General features: G+C 39.8%; 1 protein-coding gene across 3 annotated transcripts; it reads right to left on the reverse strand.

Annotated features, from left to right (window-relative positions):
- Positions 1–7,925: 7,925 nt before the first annotated feature.
- GATAe (endoderm-specific GATA factor) lies at positions 7,926–19,901 on the reverse strand. Of its 3 annotated transcripts, none has more exons than XM_089464185.1 (6): positions 19,764–19,901; positions 11,134–11,501; positions 10,181–11,069; positions 9,613–10,120; positions 8,884–9,283; positions 7,926–8,819 (listed from the first exon to the last, which is right to left on the reverse strand). In XM_089464185.1, the coding sequence occupies exons 2-6, from the start codon at positions 11,499–11,501 to the stop codon at positions 8,723–8,725; spliced, it is 2,262 nt and encodes a 753-aa protein (XP_089320311.1). In that variant the 5' UTR covers positions 19,764–19,901; the 3' UTR covers positions 7,926–8,722. The 3 variants fall into 3 exon arrangements, with proteins under 3 accessions (XP_089320311.1, XP_089320309.1, XP_089320304.1); XM_089464183.1 differs by lacking the exon at positions 19,764–19,901 and adding an exon at positions 15,386–15,931 and having other exon boundaries at positions 9,613–10,102; XM_089464178.1 differs by lacking the exon at positions 19,764–19,901 and adding an exon at positions 15,386–15,931.
- Positions 19,902–20,163: the final 262 nt, after the last annotated feature.

Below are 20,163 nucleotides of genomic sequence, written 5' to 3' on the forward strand. Positions count from 1 at the left end.
TGCACTCTCGCACCATAATAATCATTAGTATTAAAATAAAATCTGTAAATTATCCATATATCTTGCAAATAAAATGCTTTGGTATTTTATGTGCACTTTAAACAGCATTTATTATTATTATTAATATTATTAATATTTGTTTTTTTTCTTTTCAATTTATTGTTGTAGTTGCAACTTTTGAAATACTCGTATATATGTACGTCTAATTGATAATTCTCACACCTTCTTATCAAGTGCATATTAAAGTAAAGCCATAATTAAATTGACTGTAAACACAATTCATTTATTTAATTCAAAAACTTGCAATCTCATTTAAATGAGTGATCATATCGCAGCTTAAGTATACTTGATTTTAGCTGTTAATAGTTTTTAATATAATTGACGTAAAAGTATCACAACATTTCAAATGGGTAACTTCACGATATGCTAATGCATAAGTTAAATGAGTTAGATGACAAGACTACAAAATTTTAGCTCATCTGTCATTTATTCACATTCATTAACATACGTTTTTATATGAAATTAGAAATTAAACCCATTTAAAATGGGAATTCGGCTTATATTAGATTTCTTAAAAGTTTATAAAAGCCTTGCCAAGCTGCGTTTTAAATGATATATGTAACACAAATTATATAAATTGAAGAAGACTTTTAAGTTAAAGTTTATTGGTTAGTTACTTGTATAAAGTCTGTGGTGTTCCGGTCGGATTTCTTTCGGGTAACTGTTTGCGTTCATAATTCGTTTTGTTTCTAATATAATATTATTATTATTGTTATACATATATTAAGAGAGGCACATTATCAAACAAATAATAAGTTAAATTTTCTGAATAACTAAACAAACGTTAAGTGTTTATCTAGTGAAAAATATACTTTACGCTTCAATCGTAAATAAGAGCATCTCATACTCCTTGACAACAATAAATTATGCTTCCTGCTTAATTAATAGTGCCGTGTGTCTAAAAAAATGTGCAATTAAATGTAGAATTTTATATACAACAGATTGATAAATGAGTGGCGAAGCAATAAGAGAAATCACTGGGCACAGTTGACAGTGTCTACAACAAGTTCAATTACCACAAATTAAATTTATTAAATGCAAAGAAACCAAGTGACGATAAAACCCAATTATTTATAGGCGCAGCCAAAATGCGAGACGCCACAATGTGACAAATACAAAAGGAATGAGATGGCCAAGAAAAACAAAATAAAACAAAACTACCTCATAAAAGAGACAAACGCCACACGACAACCAATGCGGCTACCTGTTCGACTGTGTGTATATATAATTTTTATGGGAAAACTATATATAGGAAAAACTAACAAGCTCCAAATGAAATGGACTCGAAATGCGTGTGCGATACGCGGCTGGCCATAAAATGCCGCAAACATGCAACAAAATTTATGCGAAACTTTAATGAAACGCATACGGAGAGTAATGTATTATACGAATACACACTTAAATACATACACACATACACATATACATACATGCACTAATATATATTGGGCTGGCCAATGAACGCGTCGCGTTGCATGACTCCACCTCAAAATGGGGACTCTAAAAGATTGCCCCGCACACGCAACGGGATGAAGTGCACGAAACAAGTTTCTCATGTGGCAAGCAGGCGAGGTCTGTGCCACAAAGGGACGTCGCGGCGTCCTGCTTGATTGCCAGGCGCGATAAATGCCGCGAGCGCGTGTTACCAAACTTGTGGTCTCCTGGCTCCTGGCTCTGGCTCTGCCTTTGGCTCCTTCTTTGGCTGCGGCTGTGACTCTCTGACTTCGAGTCGAATAGGAACTGGATATCGAGTGGCTGAGGCAGATAACAGAGGAGGTGGCAGAAGCAACTGAGCCAAAAGTGGTAGAATTTGTAATGGTGGCCAGTGTGGCAAGTAACCACAACGCTCACTTGTGAAGCAGAGGCGGCGCCTTAAAAGGGGCTTTTAAAATCGTCTTGATAATTATGGAAGACTTTGAAACATTTATTAAATTGCCTTATGCTATAAAATACAGAGTAAACTTAAGCGTGAGCATAAGCAAAATTTATTAAATGAGAAATGTATTTAAATAATGCGGTTTTTATATTGAATGAACTTTAAAACTTTCGTCCCAACTATAATACATAAAATATAATCTATTTATATATATTTCATTTACACGTATATACAAATTAAAAACAATTTAAAACCAAATCAAAATTTTCTTCTGAAAGTTATTTATAAAATGCAAAATAATACTTATAAAAATTAAAATGAATAATACAAAATATAATTATACATATAAGCTTAAACCAGGGATCGTAACGTTTATAGTAAAAATTAAAAAATAAGAAATATATATAAAGCCTTAAACACAATTTTTTGTTAAATAGCTTACAAGCTTATTTACTTCTCTTCTTATATACTTAAATAATTTTTTTTGTTAATCCCCTTAAAACAGTTTCGAGCTATGTCTTTTGTGAACATGCCTCCTGTGGTGGCAATCCAGTCGCCTTTATGGCGCCCAGCTATAAAAAAAAATGGGCTGTGCTGGGCTGGTCGCTGACTGGTTCTCTCCGCTGAGCCAGCCAGCCCCCTTCGAGCACCGCTGATCCGCTCAGAGGTTGTCGTTTCTTGACCCATAGGCCAGTGCGGCATGACAGTTTTTTAGGCTTTATCCATGGCACTGCCATTGCAATTAATTTTGGCATTTTGACATTTACGCTTTTTGTTGGACGCTATCTCAAGCATACGCAAATACTTTTTGTTCAGGCATGCTGACGGTCGATAAGACATTTTGTGTATATCATTTGCAATGGAATTTTCTCACGTTAAAGGGCTTTCGAAAGTTGGCCAGCGTGGCGCCACTTCCCAAACCCCAAAGACCTTTTAATTACTGGCAAAGACAAGTCCTGTAGTCGGCCCATAACTCGTCTAACAACTTTGTCAGCGCGGCAGCATTTGAAAAATTTATGCTGTCGATAAACTAATGAAAAGCCCAACGAGATACTCTAGCACTTAATTGAAGAGCATCCCAGTCATAGATTTCGGCATTTCGAATGGCTGCACTCTCTATATTTTGCCCAGGCACTTTGGATTGCGCTGAGTTATCTGAATCGTGAAGTGGGTGCCGTACACAGTAACCATATCTGCGACTCAACAACTTTGTAGCCTTAATTGTTGTTGACAAATTGCAGTTGTTAAATTTGTTAGGCCTTGGCTCGCATTCAATTAAATTTCCTTTTAATGGCCGACACTATTTGCGTAGCAATAAATGTTTAAAGTCTTGCATTAATATAGCTATAGGAATAAAAGCTAATGCATCAAGCTAACAGTATCAGAAAGACAAAAAATGGTTTACGTAACTTATTTCTAATGCAATTCTCAAATTATAACCTGCTTATAGCAGCATTACATTAAATTTGTGAACAATTATTAAGAAATATTAATAAAATTCCATTGAGTTAACAAACGGATGATTTCAGATTTCGATTATATTCAGGTTTATCTAAAATATGATGCTTGCTGTATATATGTATATATTCTATCTATGAAATTTATCACCTGTCAATTCCCAATCCAATTTAAATATCAACGTAACTTGAAAGTAATTGAATTTGATAATTGAGAATATGTGAAAAAATAAGTTTGGATATTAATAAATAGCTATAAATATATGATGGAAAAATATTTAAAATAAAAAATTTTATAAACTAATTTTAAATTAAACAAGACTCAAATATACAACAATAATTACAATTTTTGCTGTGTGAAAAATTTGTTAAATAAAATATAAATTATAGTTACTGTCAATAATATATTGCATGATCACGTCATTACAGATTACTGTAAATGGATCTAGCTTAACTATTATTTTAAGCTTACAATACGAACATTCTTAGTAAAAGCAAGTATTGTATTTACTTATTGTAGTCCGCTTCGATATGTGTCCTGGCATGACAACATAAACAAAATCCTACGACTGATACCACTAATTATTCCAATTGGATACACAATCGTCTTGCATGTTCTGCCATCTGCAGCAACAAAATAAAACTTGGAGCTCACAAATGGCCTAGAGGCAATATCTGACAAGCCGGCCCGTCCGGCTGTCCGGTCCGTCCGATCTGATGTTGGCTCTCTCCCCCGTCTGCACTTAACCACATCCCCGCACCAGCTGAGGTGACATTTAAAAGCTGCAAGTGCATTAGTGTGAAACAAGGATCGAGGCGCCGTCTAAATTACAGTGCCAGCCAAACACACACGCACAGATAGAAAGATATACACACACACATGGCATCGTGATCAATATCAAGTACCATTTTCAACGCTTCCTTTGGCGCCACATTTCTGTTGTGGAAGTGGAATGGAACCCTTTCTCAGCTGCGATCATTTTGCCCATGTGCGTTTCGGAGATGCAAACAAAAAGTCCGCGGCTCTGACGATAAGCAGAGACACAGAAATATGCGCAGAGTGCTGCAGACTCCAGACTACAGAGTTCCAGAGATCGTGCGCTATCCTGCAAGCCAGCTGAACTCTTTTTGCGTTCGTTTGTCTCTTAGTTTTCTGTTTTTCTTTTTTCTGTTGCCTTGTGTTTCGGTTTCGATAAGCGCCGCATCTTCAATCTTCCTCTACGACGGCGGCGGCGTCTGCACTTCGTTGCCCAAAGAGCCCATCATCATCATCAGTGATATGCTTTACGCCGCAGAGTATCCATTAGTTGAGTCGCCGTTGCCGTTGCCGTTGCCGTCGCCGTCTGGTATTGGGCAACTCAGATAATGTGATTTTGGGTTCGACCCAAGAACGAGAAATGGAACGAGACGCGCGTGAGTTGTGATAAGCAGCAGAGACAAGGGAATACCTTGGCTCATCGTTCCCGCTTCCCCAGCCCGTCGCTTGCTTTGAGCCAATCTCATTTTGTATTCCGTGTGAATTCGTGGAATTTCGATATTTTTCCTAGAACTCGAACGATTGCGTGTGTGTTTCAGTTGTCTTGGCTTTTGTGACGTCATATGTGCATAGAGGCTGGCTAGGCTCCACGCTGCTTTAGACCGACTAAGTGGGCGTTATGTTAAGGTAGAAAGTTGCATACATGGTCATTTGTATGTTGAGCTAGACAGTTTGCATAGGAAATCATCCACAGATTGAACGGAAGTGTCAAAGAGTTTTGATTTAGTTCAAGCAAAGTATTTTATTTATAATGTCCATTTTATGACATTTAAGTATGTTTAACTTTTAATTAGCAACAGGAAAGTTAAACTAATCTTTTGTTCTTTTTTTAAGTGTAGAAGTTTAAAAAAAGAAATCATGTTCTCAAAGTACGCTTAGCCAAATAGTATGTATGTATATTTTGCTACAATTCCAGCTTATGACGTTTTAAAAATTATTAGCAATGCTTAGTGTAAACTTGGCTTATAAATTATTATAATAATATACATTTTAAATATATACATATATAAACTTTCAAACAGCTTTTGTCTATAAATTTAGCTTAAGCCGATTTTTAGTTCCTGCCTCTCCAGCTCATGAGCTATTTTTCTCTTTCCCCCTCTCTCTCTCTCTCTCTCTCTCTCTCTCTCTCTCTCTCTCTCTATTTCTCCCAGTTAGTCTATTGCGCTCTCCCTCTATGAACTGACAACCTTCAATAGCCGGCGGCGGCGTCTGCCTATCTTCTTTTATCTATTTTAACTGCGCGTTGTTAAAGCGCATTTTCGTGTCGTTTGTCGATTTGTAATGCTGGGCAACGATGATGGCAACTGGGATGGGATGGAGCTGAGATGCAGTTGAGCCACCACGGTCACAAGCAAGCAAGCAACCAACCAACCAACTAACCAACCAACCACCACCACCAACCAGCTAAGCCCTCACTCTCTCCTTCTCTCTCTCTCTCTCGCTCCCGCTCTTTGGACTGCGGCTTTGGCGCTTTGAAGTTGCCTAAGTGGCGCCTGGAAGCCCGCTTGGTGCGTGGCGGGTTCAAAAGGCCGCCTTGGTTGGTGGTCAACAACGGCCCAACAGCACATGGCTCAACATGTTTCATCTGGCTAATTAAATGCAGCTCGCCGGACAGTTTGGACACTTTATGTTGGCTTTTATCGCGGCCATGCACCACAGCTGGTATCTCGCCCAAGTCTATCTAAACAATAAACAAACGCATCAGCTATTTATTATTATTATAAAATTGTGTGTGTGTACATGAGCAAATGCTTGAAATGCATTGCAATTAGCTTAATAAAAATTCAAATGCATGCACAGCCACAGAGATTAGCAAAGTGTTGCTACCCAGCCCGCTCTCACTTGCTCTCTCTCTCTCTCTCTCTCTCTCTTCTCTTTCTCTGTCTGTTCCTGACGTCTGGTCTCTATTGGCTCTCCGTATAGCAGTTGTACGTCTGTCATAATTTCTGCGATAGTGTCACCAGGCACAAGTGCGCCATGTGCTCCCCATCTGACAGCCATGTGGTTGGGGCTGCGGCTGCGGCTCTGGCTGCAGATCTGGCTGTGCTGGAGGGTGAGGTGGTGTGTGAAAAATGGCGCCCCGCAGCAGTATCTTGTCGCTTGTCACATTGAATTATTATTTTATGTTCGGCTTGGTCGTTTTTTGCAGTTCTAGAATCGCAATTGGCCAAGAAACCGAACTGGTTCGCTGGTAGTAGCTGCCGCATTACCGCAGCTCGCTAATGTTTTAATTTGTTGCAGCTGAGCGGATCGGGGTAAACGGGTGTGGCATCCATCCGAGACCATCGGCTGGGAATACTACTCCAGCAGGAACTTATTATTTATTAATAAATTGACTAGGATAGCCCCACTATAGATTTTTCCCTTGAAGATATACCATTATTAAATGCAGAAATAATGGCTTAATAAGTTGATTTTCATCAGTCTACCCGCTTCAGGTGCATCATCTGACTGTCAAGTAATTCTCATTTGTTTTCGTCTTGATTACAATAGCATTAGTCTTTGTTTGAAGTGTTTAGCCTTATCTTGGTTACATCAGAGATACACTCAGCTGAGCTACGATAGAAGCCCCTCTGACTGTTTTAGCAAAGTGTTTCGCAACTCCCACTCAGGGGTAACAAATAGCTTCTTCTGTCGGGCCCACCAATACCAAGCCGCTGCACTTGCACAACGCTGCAAAGCGCATAATTTGGGCAGACACATTCCGAAAGAGTCGCTGCAAGAGTCGGTGCTGGTGCCGCTACTGCGCATTGCGGTCTCTCGTCCGTCTCATTACTCATTCAAGCACTCGCATTCGCACACATTCGCCGTCTTCCCTCGAGTCGCCAGTCCCAGTCGTGCAGCTCCGGCCAGAGCCGGGGCTTAAGATACGTGGAGCGCCGGCCAGCGAACGCTAATAAAAGCGGTCGTAAAACAAGTTTGCCTAATTGATCGAGCGTACGCCAAAAAAGAAAAAACAAAAATGATATGAGAAGGGAACAGAGAGGCGAGGCAACGAAGACGACCAAAGGCCAAAGAAAATCAGACAAAGGCAACGACTGGAACTGGAATTGGAACTGCAACTGAGAGCGATCCACGATCCACGATCCACAGTCCATGATCACATCAAGGCGTTAATATTATACCAAGCTTGCTCGGTTCGCAATCGGCCAGGAATTTTTGCCATACCATCGACGACACTTCAAAGGCAGCGCCACTTGGCGGTGGCGTTACTCCGCGGCGGACAGGCTTTTAAGCGATGACACCAAATCGCTATTTAGACACAGTCCGAGAGCCCGAGAGCCCGAGCGACTGGGGCTCAGCCATGGCCAGCGCGAGGGCTCAGTGCTTGGCTTTCTTTGCTGCCTTTTTACTTGTTAAGATTTTATGGTCCGCTGTGCTCCGCTCCGCTGTGGAGGTCATTAAAATTAATTTGGATCAATTTGGCGAGCTGCCAAATTGTTGACAATGAAAAATAACAGGCTATCCAGCGAAGAGTAGAGTCATCAAACTCTTGAGTGTCCTGCGTTTACAACTTATTTATTAATGTAAAAAGTAGATCTTAGGTATATACAAAATCGAAGACATTTTTATAGTTCTGTACTAAATTAGCTCTACAGTTTTATGCTCCATTCAAATACGCATTATACAAATATAATATTGTTGGCATGTAATAGACCCTAAGTAGTGTCCACAAATCATTTCGAACAATTTGCAGCAAGTAGTTAGCTAAGGCGGCGGAAGACAAAGGACTTGTTGCCTTACAAATGGCAAGATTATTCCAATTAGAAACAAGTTAATATAACAAGTTTACAACTGACTGAAAGTAAAGTTCATTCATTTAAAAGTTCACATACCCATTTAATTAATTGGAACTAGTTCGCTTTCTGTTTCAAGTCTCTTTTATAAAATTGAGCACGAATGGAAGAAAACAATTAAGTATTTACTTAAGCTCGAACAGCCAATAAAACAAGTCGGTCCTATCCATTTTCATATTATCTAAAATTGTCAATATTATTTTGATTGAACTATTTATTAAAGGAACTACTCATAATTGAGCTGACAAAATCTAAAAAACGTCAACTCAATAATCTAAAGGATCCTTAAGTAAAAGGTATTTTTAATTAACTACTCATTCTGAATATGGAATAGAACTACATTGGGAACTAAACTTCTTTTCTCGAATTGAATCCACCATTTGCAATGTCTTTGAACTGGGACTTGGGCATCTCTTGACTAAACTAGGCTTACATAAATAATTGGTCAATTTTGACATTTTGGTAAAGTTTACTATAGCTTAAACTGTATGGCTTAGTTATTCGATGAGCGCTCCGGCAGACCTGTGCGTGTTATGACACTTGGAGTCAGCTCGCTATTAGAGCTGCGCCCACTTTCAATTGGAGGAACCCTGTGGAACGAATAATATTGTTTAAAAATAAAAAATCTGCTGGACTTGCATCAATTTAACTTACGACTGAGCTATCTGCCGATTCAATGTGCTCGAATTGGGCAGATGCGGCGATTGGCTCTGAGCCGGAGGCTGTTGCTGCTGTTGCTGCTGTTGTTGCTGCTGTTGCTGTTGTTGTTGTTGTTGTTGCTGCTGCTGCTGCTGCTGCTGCTGCTGCTGCTGCTGCTGCTGGCTGTAAGGTGAGTGGCTCTCACTAGTCACATGGTGCCGGGACATGTTTAAAGTGCCATCCGATGTTGAAACTGGAGGTAACGCTATGGCCACCACATTGGCTCGGCCGGCGGGGCCAGTTGTGGACATATCATGTAGCTCGGGACTGCCATTGTGTTGGCTACTCAACAATCCCACCTGAGATGGATAGAGCGGGCCGCCACTAACCAATAGATTAACTCCCTGTTGCATGCCTGTGCAAAATGATCAAATCGGTCATAATTAGAAATGAATGAAATAATATAAATACATAATTAATTATGATTGTTGATAGTTTCAAACAAAACTGAAGTCGAAATATTAAAGCTTAATAAAGATTTGGTCAGATACTTCATGGACGGACGTACATGATTATATTATATGTATGTGTATTAAATTTACATTATCTTTCTCTTTCTCTCGTCTACTTACTTAATTAGTCATTCATTTATAGCCAACAATTATTTATTATATGTTTAATCGTATTGTGCTTAACTCACACCACACTGTGATGGATGAGAATAACCAATCAGAATATACTTACTTGGCAGCGCTCGATGGGGCTGAGGTACTCCATTGTTCTTTGGCTTTCGCTTGCGCTTCTGTATGCCCTCCTTCTTCATGGAGAGCGGGCGGTTCATATTGTGCAGCTTGTAATAGAGGCCGCAGGCATTGCAGACGGGGTTGCCTTCATTGTTGCGTCGCCAAAGCGTCGTAGAGTTGGTTTGACAGTTGGCGCAGACGACGCCACTGCGACGATTGTTTGGCGCGGCTGCTGCTTTTGGCTTTTGGCGCTGTGGTAGATGGCGAACCGGCTGCGCACGGCCATAGCTGGTGCAATTCGGACAATTGGGCCAGTCCGAGCCCTTGCGAATGAAGGGTATCTGGCAGGTCTCGCACTTGATCTCCTGCAGTGCGAGCGATGTGGGGGGCGTGGCACTGCTCGCCGACATGGTGGGGTCGTAGTTGCTAATGCTGCCAGCTGGCGCCCAATGACCACCGCTCATATTGGCCGTGGTGTAGTCATCAATAACCTGCGCAGGATAATTCGACTGAAGGTTGGTCAGGGTATTTAGCTAAAATCGGTGTCTATTTCTAGGTGCTTTACTTACAAATGATACGTTTTGATACTCGGCCCCGGTGGTTGTCCAAAGACCGCCGTCTGTGGCGTTCGTGCCATCAACGAAAGATATCGTCTGATACGGCCCGGCTGCCGTTTGCCTCAACGGATTTAAGTTGGGATCGGCTTTCGTTATAAACTGCGCTGCGCCCGGCACACTGTAAATGGTGTTGCCCTGCTGCAGTGTAGCCGCGTAGCTGTTGCTGGCGTACGTCGAGTTTGGCGGAAAGGCATAGGCGTTGCCCAGGTCCGCATAGGTTTTCGATTCATTCGCCTGCACGCTGGCATCCACAACGGGCGCATCATAGTACAGACTCGCACCAGGCGCGTCTGCATCACCGCTAGCGGTGGCAAAACGTCCGTCCTCAGTCACATAGCGCACGTGTGAATGTCCGACAGCAGCAGCTGCCGCGGCAGCGGCCACAGCTTGTTGATGCTGCTGCTGTTGATGTTGCTGCTGCTGCTGCTGGTGCTGTTGCTGTTGCTGCTGGTGATGATGCTGCAGTGCAGCCTCGCTGACACTAAGCCCATCGCCGTAAATCACTCCATTTGGTGTAGGGCACTGCTGCTGCTGTTGGTGCGCATGTTGTTGCTGCTGCTGCTGTTGCTGCTCGCCGGAGACATCGCTCTTGTCGATTGTCTCTATTTTGATCGGCGCCACGTCGTCGTTGCTGCAAATAATCTGGCCCGAGGGATAGGCGTAGAGCGTGCCGGGTGGCGCATTGGCCACCTGTTCAGCCATCTCGGCAACGTTCCGAGGTGCCATTTGAATATAATGTGGTGAGTGATGCGATCCGCGCTGATACTCAATGTGGGTTTCCGAGCTGGCGCTGTTGCTGTTGTTGGTGCTGTGTTCACTCTCCCGCGTCTCGTTCAACTCGCTGCAGGTGGAAAGAAATTTCACTTTAACAAGGTTCCATAAATGATAAACTATTGCTTACTTACAGTGTTCCGGCTGTAGTTAGGATACGTCTCTGTTGCGATCGTGGGGCTACGACATACTGCTGTGGCTGCTGCTGTTGTTGTTGGTGTTGTTGCTGCTGCTGCTGTTGCTGTTGCTGCTGCTCATCCGATTCACTAGATTGGCTGTTCGCTTGTGCCAGAACACCAACTGCTGTTGGTGGCTGCTGCTGCGGCTCCTGCTGATCCTCCAGCACGCTGTTGGTCTGCGGATCGTTGCCGTTGCTGGACTCAATTTTAATTTTATCCAGCAACTGCAGCTGTTGCTTGCTCAGTACTTGTTGCTGTTGCTGCTGTAGTTGCTGTGGTTGCTGTTGCTGCTGCTGTTGCTGCGGCGTTGCCTGCGTTTCCATCTGCAATGACCAAAGAGCAAATGATGAATGAGCAACCTGTTGACAGCTTGATGTCAAAAGTGTGGCTCCAGTTCCGGCCACACAATGCGAACTTGGCCGGCCGCCTCTATTTCCGCCACAATAAGTCAAACAAGCGCAAAAAACCAAAACCCAAGAGCACCAACTCGAACCCAAAGCAAACAATGGCAAATGTTTAAAGGTGCCGCCCAGCTCAGTTCAGCTCAGCTCCGCTCGCGGCTCACAGCTCAATTTGTCGCCTACAAATCATAAAATACAAAATGCGACTACAACTGCGGACCGACTTGCACTCTCCGGGCCTCCGCTTGAACCTCTCTGTTTGCTGTCTGCCTACTCATCGGCGTTGTGCCAACACAGACCACATACAACACAGCAAACGCCACACACTTTTCCCAATTGCAATGCAACACGCTTTGGTTTTTTTTTTTTTGTTTACTCCCAGAACTCGGTTTCGTTTTCGGTCTGGGCCGGAAATAAAATTTAACATTTTCGCGTCAAAAATAAAAAATAAAGAAAACCAAGTTTTACATGAAAACTATAAAAAATAAAACCCGTTACTCGGATCTTAACGTACGTCAGTTTGCTTGGTTTATGACCTCATTTGGTGGGGGTGGCAGCGCTGAATGTCAACACCTGGCGATCGTCATTGTCACCTGATTCATGACGGTGCTTTGCGGGCCTCACTGTGCTTCACTCCTCGCTCTTAACGAGTTCCATAAAATTTCAAAGCTTTTAGGCGCGTTTTTATGTCGCTTCGGGTCCCAAGTACACTAAGAACACTAAATGATCTATATATATAAACATATACATACATGTATATATATATGTGAATATCATTTAAGGTTGTCTGTACATAAACGTGGTGTTCAAATTAAAACATCATTGTGCAAATAATTGCTAATAATTTCACAGTTACTTATGATATGTGTCTGTCTTAAATGAAAATAATATAATCATAAAAATGTTGTATGGTTGTATATTATCATTGAAAATAGAAATCATTGTAACTTGCTTTATTTTTTTAAACTAAAATAAAATAATATTGTTGGAGTATACATATAGCCTGCAATAATATTTCCAACTAAAATATAGAGTTTGTTGAGCGGATTAATAACTGAGTGCAGATAAATAAGTTTAATCTTGATAATTTCTATTTATTTTATTTTATTTTATTTTTATTTAATTGATTAAAAATGATGTGATAAATCTTTCTTAAGTAAATATGCAAACGCAGTCGAATGAACACATTTTCAACAAATTTATTTAAGAAATTCCACATAAATAAATGCGAATTGCGTTTTATGTGACAGACATGATCGATTTAGGTTGAGTTAAGGTCGTTTTCCAATATGACTCATAGTCAACGAAAAAGTTCAGGGTATCAAAGTCTCGTTGTCGACTTATTAAAATGAAAAATTGGTTCTCAAAATAAATATTAAATAAATATGTGTCATATATATAAATAATAATCAAAAACTCCACACTGTACAATAATGAAAACTATTTTTTGTTTAAAGTATAAATGAAAATATGCGAAAAGTTCAATGAATCTTATATAGAGATAACATAATAGAAACGTGATTGTTATAATCTAGGATGTACGATATGATACCCGCGGCCGATATGCTATATTCACGTGCCAATGTTTGCGCTTATGTAGTACAATGTGTGTGCATACATATGAAACAGAAAGTTTAGTTAAGATACTGCTACCAAACGACAATATCTTATCCGTTAACTGCTATCAGCATACACAATCAGCTGTTCAAACTGCTGCTTCTGCTTCTGCTGCGGCTGCGGCTGCGGCTGGAACTGAGAGGTCAGCTTGCCTTGATCGGCTACGTCATCGATAGACAGGGACAGACATGGAGATACATAACTTAAGTGGCATGTGGATCGGCGAGTATTTGCTTGGCTTTCGTCAAGAGTTCGTCATGGGTGCGGATACGCATTTATGAATGAAATCTGTGCAGTCACACCTACAATGTTTTTTTTTTATCTATATAAACAAAAGATATTGGCTTTATGCATAGTCGCACCTCTTTTCGCTTTCGTTGGGTAGGGGCGTGGCAAAAGACAAGAGCTTTGCGCTACGATTCAATTTGCGAGGTAAATAACTATTAATTAAAGGGCCTTCTGCAATGCCTGTTTCTAATTCAATATAAAGACTTTTTACTTAGTTCAGCCGATAAGATGTGCGCTGATGCCAGCTGCATTTACAACTCCATTAAAATGCCGTCAACTGTAGCAAATGGCATAAGCCGCTTTGACCCTTGAGCTTATCAGGCCTCAACGTCAACTGTCAACTGGCGACGCGTGTCTAATAAAACTATCTCAGTGCGAGTATCTAACCCTGCCCTGCATCGACTATCGCAATCAATTGTTGCCGCCGATGCCGCCATTGACCAACTGTTAACTGGTCCTCGATTGCGATTGGCTGACGCTGCAGCACTTCCGCTGCAGATTAGAGGCAACCCCCATGGCACTAAGGGTTGACAATTATTTCATTCATCAGGCATTTCACTTCCACATCTGAGGATGGGCTCATCCCTTGTCTGGCTCCGAGCTCAATGCAAGGCGATAAGATTCACATAAATTTCACATTACATTAGGCCTAATACTAATATATATATATATAAGGTTGACCTTTTTCATGAATGAAACAACTGCGCGTGCTGTGCCGAGCTCGGAGCTAGGTCCACTTTTCCGCTCTCCTTTTTTTCGATGCGTGCGTGTTTTCTTTTTTTTTTTTTAGGTATTTTAACGCCAATTTCGCTCTTGGCCTCATAAAGATAAAACATCTTTCCACATTTGACTTTTTAAATGCATTTCGAGACACACACAAAAAAAAACTATTTAATGGTTAAATTTTGCATAGGCGACGGTTTAATACTCGCTCATCTTATAATAATACCTAAAGTCTTTCTTAGATGACTCGATTTTCCTGACGAACTGATTTTAAGAGCAGTTCTTCAGCAGTCTCCACTTTAAAATTTTAAGAAATCTTGCACATTTAATGATCATATATATTGTATTCTAGTTTCACAGACATTGCAGCTAACTAATAAACTCGTTTCGCTTTGTGAACGTGCATACCAAACGTCGCATTTGTGGATCTGCCTGCAAGCAGCCTGATGAGTCATTCATTATAAATCAATTTGGCTTATCGCACTGACAATTGTCTCTGCGTCTAAAAAAAAAAAAAAAAAAAAAAAAAAAAAATGGAAGAAAAAAATCTGTCTGCCTTTGCTGCTTCTGTTATAAAGTAAACTAAACGGTTAAATTCGATTGAGAAAAGGAACAAAAAATACTCCTGAATGATATCCATATATTATTTATATAATTTAGTATGGACAACAAGTTTTATAAACTGTGATGGACATATACAATAGCTACTTGGGAACTACATTCAACTCATTAGGTTTAACGCACAATTGAATTTATTTATGACGATGACATAAAAAGTTTATAGCTCATGCTGCGGCTCATCTGTTGATTATCTATATAATGAACCGATGTGAGAAACCTGTGGAATCTTTTTATGGCTGCTCTTAAGTCTACGGATGCCTTGTTAAAGTATATTTGGATTTTAGATGAACAATTTTTTTTGGTACATTAAATTTTATTTCACTTAATTTTTAAAGTTGATTGTAGATTTCAAATTAAATTGACAATAAAATATTTAAAATATATCGATTTTTAAAGAAAATTAGGCTTTATTTCGAGAGCGATATGCACTGTTGGGGACTTAATTATGTATGGGAAAATTTATTATTTATGTGGTCATTCTTTATATATATTTAATTTTTTTAACTTGATTTTAAAAAAACTTTTTTTTTTTTATTTTTTGTCGCCTTTATACGAACCTTCAGCTGCATCTTGATACCGACTATATCAACACTGTTGCAGACCATCAAAATGTTCGTTGTTTTTGCTTTTCGCTTTCTCGTCGATTGTTGTTTAGTTTTATCTAAGTTGCGCTTTTATCACTTGATTTCTTTGTTTTTAAAAAATTATCACAAACACGCGTAAGTGTTCTCTTTTCTTATTCTATGTTGCAGAAACACCTGTTAGAAAAGCGCGCGCGTCTGGAAAATGTGTCCATCAAATGTTAACCACAATTCGAACTTTGGTCAAAAGTTCTGCGCAATTGTCGTGGGGGCGAAATTAGAAGTGCGGGCTTTTGGTATCCGTAGAGCGTTTTTCGTTGTTTCCCGCGCGGCATTTAATAATAATAATAAGTGCTACTTTTTTCCAAATCAAGTCGAACCTGGACTGATGGCGACGACAACACCGACAACGACAGCGACACCGACAGCACCGATACCAACACCGATGTCGACTTCGACTTGGACGCAACGCATTGCGGCGGTGCCTGCTCCGTTTAGCACCTTTACCACAGCGCCCAATTATAAAACACACACACAGCCGCAGTTTGCAGCGCTTCTCCGCGTTGTATATAGCATATAGCACATAGATGGCTATATATCTGTATGCGTGTGAGTCGCTGTGTGTGTGCGTGTAAGTTATGATTTATTTCTATACTATTGCAGCGCTCTTGTTACAGCTATCGTTGTATTCGTGCTCAGGTATTGGTTATCTTATCGCCCAGCGATAAGCCTGCAAGTGTATGTGTGTGTGCGTACCTGTGTGAGAGTGTGCGTGTGTGTGTGTGTGCGAGTGTATAACAAACAACAACAGGCCACAGCGACAACGTCAGCGTTGTCAGCGATAAGTATCTTATAGATACAAATTGCGCATGCGTGCTCAGCCAAAATCAAATCAAAAGCCAGCCCAGGCACTTGTAATATGGGTACTTAATGGACACGGCTCCAATTCCAGCTCCTCCTCCCGCCCATTTCGTATTTCGATTCGAGTGCAGGCAGCCTTCTGTCGATTGTGCAATTCAGGCCCATTTTCTAATTGCAGTCGTAAAACACTTTTCTGGCAAACTCATAAACCGTATGCCAAGTTAGTCAACACTCTGCTCCACAAGCTGGCCTGACTGTAGGCACCTGTCCAGCATGGGGGCGCAGGCAGAGTTGTGGGCAGCTCTGCTCCACTTCATGAATGTCTCAAGTGTTGTAACAACTGACAATTGACAACAACAAGCGCTGTGTGTCGGGCATATGAGCACATGCACATACCACTTTTATAGCAACCATAAACTCAAGCTCGTGCTGTAGTACGCACGACCATTACACGTGGTTAAGTATCAGGCTTAATGGAATTACAAAATAGTTTTTAACTAAGTTAGCCGCTTGTTGTTATTAATATTCGTAAATATTTTACGAAAGTATCTAAACCGCATTGATATTAATACAAATGGCAATCATTCATTTCATATTCATTTCTGAGCTTATCAACAAGATTTATTGTAAGTCAACATTAACAGTTAACAGTAAACCATATTAACAATAATTCATATTCCTACTTATACACAAATTTGAAATTCATATGCATGTACTAATTATTCGTACACATTTATTGCTAGTCCATTGCCGATAAACTTTAATCTTTATAGAATAAATTAAACCAAAAGCAAAAAGAAAAGAAATTGAAGAAAACAAAAGCCAACCAGCATTTCGGTTCTAAAACAACTGTCACCTTAGGAAGAAGAACTAAATAGAAATATTCCTAAATTTAATAATCAACTATTTTAATATTACCAAATTAAGACTGTTTCTAAGGATTTAGTTCTTTTTTCTATTTCTATTAGTAAAAATTTTCTCTGCGAAAAGAAAATTTTGATGTGATTTCCATTTTGGTCTTCAACCGGAGTGTTCTGAAACCAATTTGCAGTCTTGCTGAATTCAACTATAGCACAATGTATCTACAGAAAGATCTTTTGTATGCTTAACGTAAGGTAAATTTACGTGCATAAGCCAAATCCGGGTCTTGACAATATCATAAATTGTTTATAGTTGCAGCCATAAAGCACACAGATATATGACGGCCTTAAACATGCCCACTAGAGAGTAGAGCAATGCGTAGCAGAGCGAGGGAAGGGCGCACACATAAATTAAATTGGATGAAAAATGAACTGGCTAAGTTTCTACTTTTATATCGCTTCAATTGCTTGCAAATTTCTTTATGCTCAATAGAAATTCTACGTGTGTAATGCATAAGTCTCATATCGCCTACACTGGCAGTGCCCGATAAAATTTAATTGTTTCGACTTGGGCTAACATAAATCACTGGGTAAATCTTAAAAGGCACAGCCAAAACAAAAGTATCTAATAGTTTGCCTGTTTAAAGTAGCCACACTTGAGGCATATTCAAGATATGTGGCTGGATCGTGTCGCAGAATATCAACATGGTGATTAATAACAAATGCAAAATGTAACTCAAAAGCTGACAAGCTGACAGCCCTCATCCGTTACTCCCCCTGGCCAACAACTCTGAAGTGGTTACAAATGGCGCAACATGAATTCAACATTACGATCAACTCTCGGAAAAACTGCAGAGGTCCGGGGAGCGCCATTCTCTGTCATACTCTGGTTCCGAAAGGCGAGACCGGCCAGCCAGTCGATGTGTAAGTCGTGCAATTAATACCCCAACATTGATGACACAAGCCGCCTAGCTTAAAATATTGAAGCCCAAATTTATGGCCATAAGACACAAGACTTATTGGCGGCACAAACTAAGGAATTTATGGTGCTCGGATCTTGCATGGGGTTTTCTGACCAACAGCCCTGAAAGCAGCTACGTATATACAACGGTATATAGTATACAGTATATAGTATATATAGACTTGTATCTTTCCAAGAATCACACTTGGCCACCCTTCAACTTGTCCATGCAGTTTCAAGTGCTTGGCGCTCAGCGAAATGAAAACGAAAACTCAGTTATCAGCACTTCTTCGACTTTGACAGTATCGGCGATCAGACTATAAGAAACTTAATTTATAAATTTTATAAATATATATATGCATGTGTATACGAAAAGTATATATACATATACATATATATGCCATACGCAATTGCTTGACTTGTTTTTACCATTCGTTTTTAGTATTGTTTTCATTTTGTTGTTGCTTTTGGGTCGGCTGATAAAGAACTCCAAGGAAATTAAACGCCAAAAGTGCCAACAAAGGCGCGCCATAGTTTTAATTACTTATAACTGAAAATTGGGAACAGCAACAAAATGTTCAGTTTGGTTCATTCTTTTACTTTTTCATTAAATCCATGTCCGGGGCTGCAACCACCACTGAAGAACACCAACCCACCCATAATGGCCAAGGCCTCGTGGCGTGGTTCAATCAAATAAAAATGAAAATTTTGTAATGGCGTTTGTTGTTGCTATTATGGTTGGCGGTGTTCGGTTTGGTGAAAGTAAATTGAGTTCAAGCAATTTCTATTAACCTGCTCGACTCTCTCTGGCCATTAATCATCTAAAGCACGCAAAGATATCCCCACAGCTACCACTACCAGCCTTTAGCGGGAATATATGCACATGAGTTACTCGATTGTATCAGCGTTCAGCTGCTAGGAATGATGCCTCACTGAGCTAACATAGAAGTTGAGCAAAGTTTGCTCAGTTTATTGACAATATCAGTATTAAGTTAACAGAAAATTAGTCAACTAGGCTATACAGACCGTCAGCTTTGAGGATGTCCGCATTTCCCTTAGTTCTTCCGACTGCACTTTATCAGCTCAATTTTCCGTTCTATCCGTATTTTGCCTCATTTAATTATGGTATAGCTACGTATATCATATCAATAGTAGGAATTTGAAAGAATAGGCTTTTAGAAAAAAGCATTTCGAATTAATGTAAGGGATTTTATACTTAGTTTACCTATGCATTAGAAGTGAAACTTGTTTTTAAGTTTCATTTATGATAATATAAGTTCTTGAGTTGTTATAGGATTGTAGATCTTAGAGATTAAAGAACAAATTCGGTTTGTAATTGTCGTGTAACCTTATCGCATAAAGTAAAAGATTAATTATTATTCATACGCACTGTCGATCATCTAACTATACATGGCCTAAAAGTACAGTCACAGATTATATAGATATAGACAATAAATATAATTGCGAATTTAAAATAATAATAAAATAATAATAATATTAATTATAAGTCAAAGTTAGTTATTTGTCTATTTATCATATTTATATTTACTATATGGAAAAGTTATATAAAAGTCTTAATGTACCCAATGACAACACCCAGTAAAAAGCTGTCTCTGTTTCATTTGCTTGTGGCTTGGCAACGCCAATTGCCGTTCACCTTCTTTATACGCACCTTTGTTTACCAATACGAGCAGACATGACTCATCATAATAACTGACAATCCATAATAATCCGTTGTCTCTACTGCTGTTGCTGCTGCTGCTGTCATTGCTGTTGGCCTTTGTGGCGAAGGTTCAACAACGACAGCGCCGCCATTAACAATCATGGCTACTGCTGCTGGGGTTGAAAGGGGCTTCTGTTGCGGGTTGGTTGTTTTGGTAGCCAAACAAGGCGACACCGACAGACCCTCAGATATGATGAACATTATTAATTACTTATGACAAAAAAAAAAAAAAAAAAAAACGAAAAAAGCACAAAATATGATATATATCAGTAGGTATATATATATTCATATACATATATACGTTTCTTTGTTTTGTGTAACCCGATTAAATTTATAGAATTGTTTATAA

Source organism: Drosophila arizonae, chromosome 2, assembly GCF_054131065.1.
Source record: "Drosophila arizonae isolate 15081-1271.41 chromosome 2, UAZ_ARI_1.0, whole genome shotgun sequence".
NCBI classification, from domain to species: Eukaryota; Metazoa; Arthropoda; class Insecta; order Diptera; family Drosophilidae; genus Drosophila; species Drosophila arizonae.

Coding starts and splice junctions, on each gene's coding strand:
- GATAe (XM_089464178.1), bottom strand. CDS start 15,433: ATGGTCTGCAACAGTGTTGATATAGTCGGTATCAAGATGCAGCTGAAG. Junction 10,121..10,180: donor AGTATCAAAACGTATCATTT/GTAAGTAAAGCA, acceptor ACCAACCTTCAG/TCGAATTATCCTGCGCAGGT. Junction 8,820..8,883: donor AATCGGCAGATAGCTCAGTC/GTAAGTTAAATT, acceptor TTCGTTCCACAG/GGTTCCTCCAATTGAAAGTG.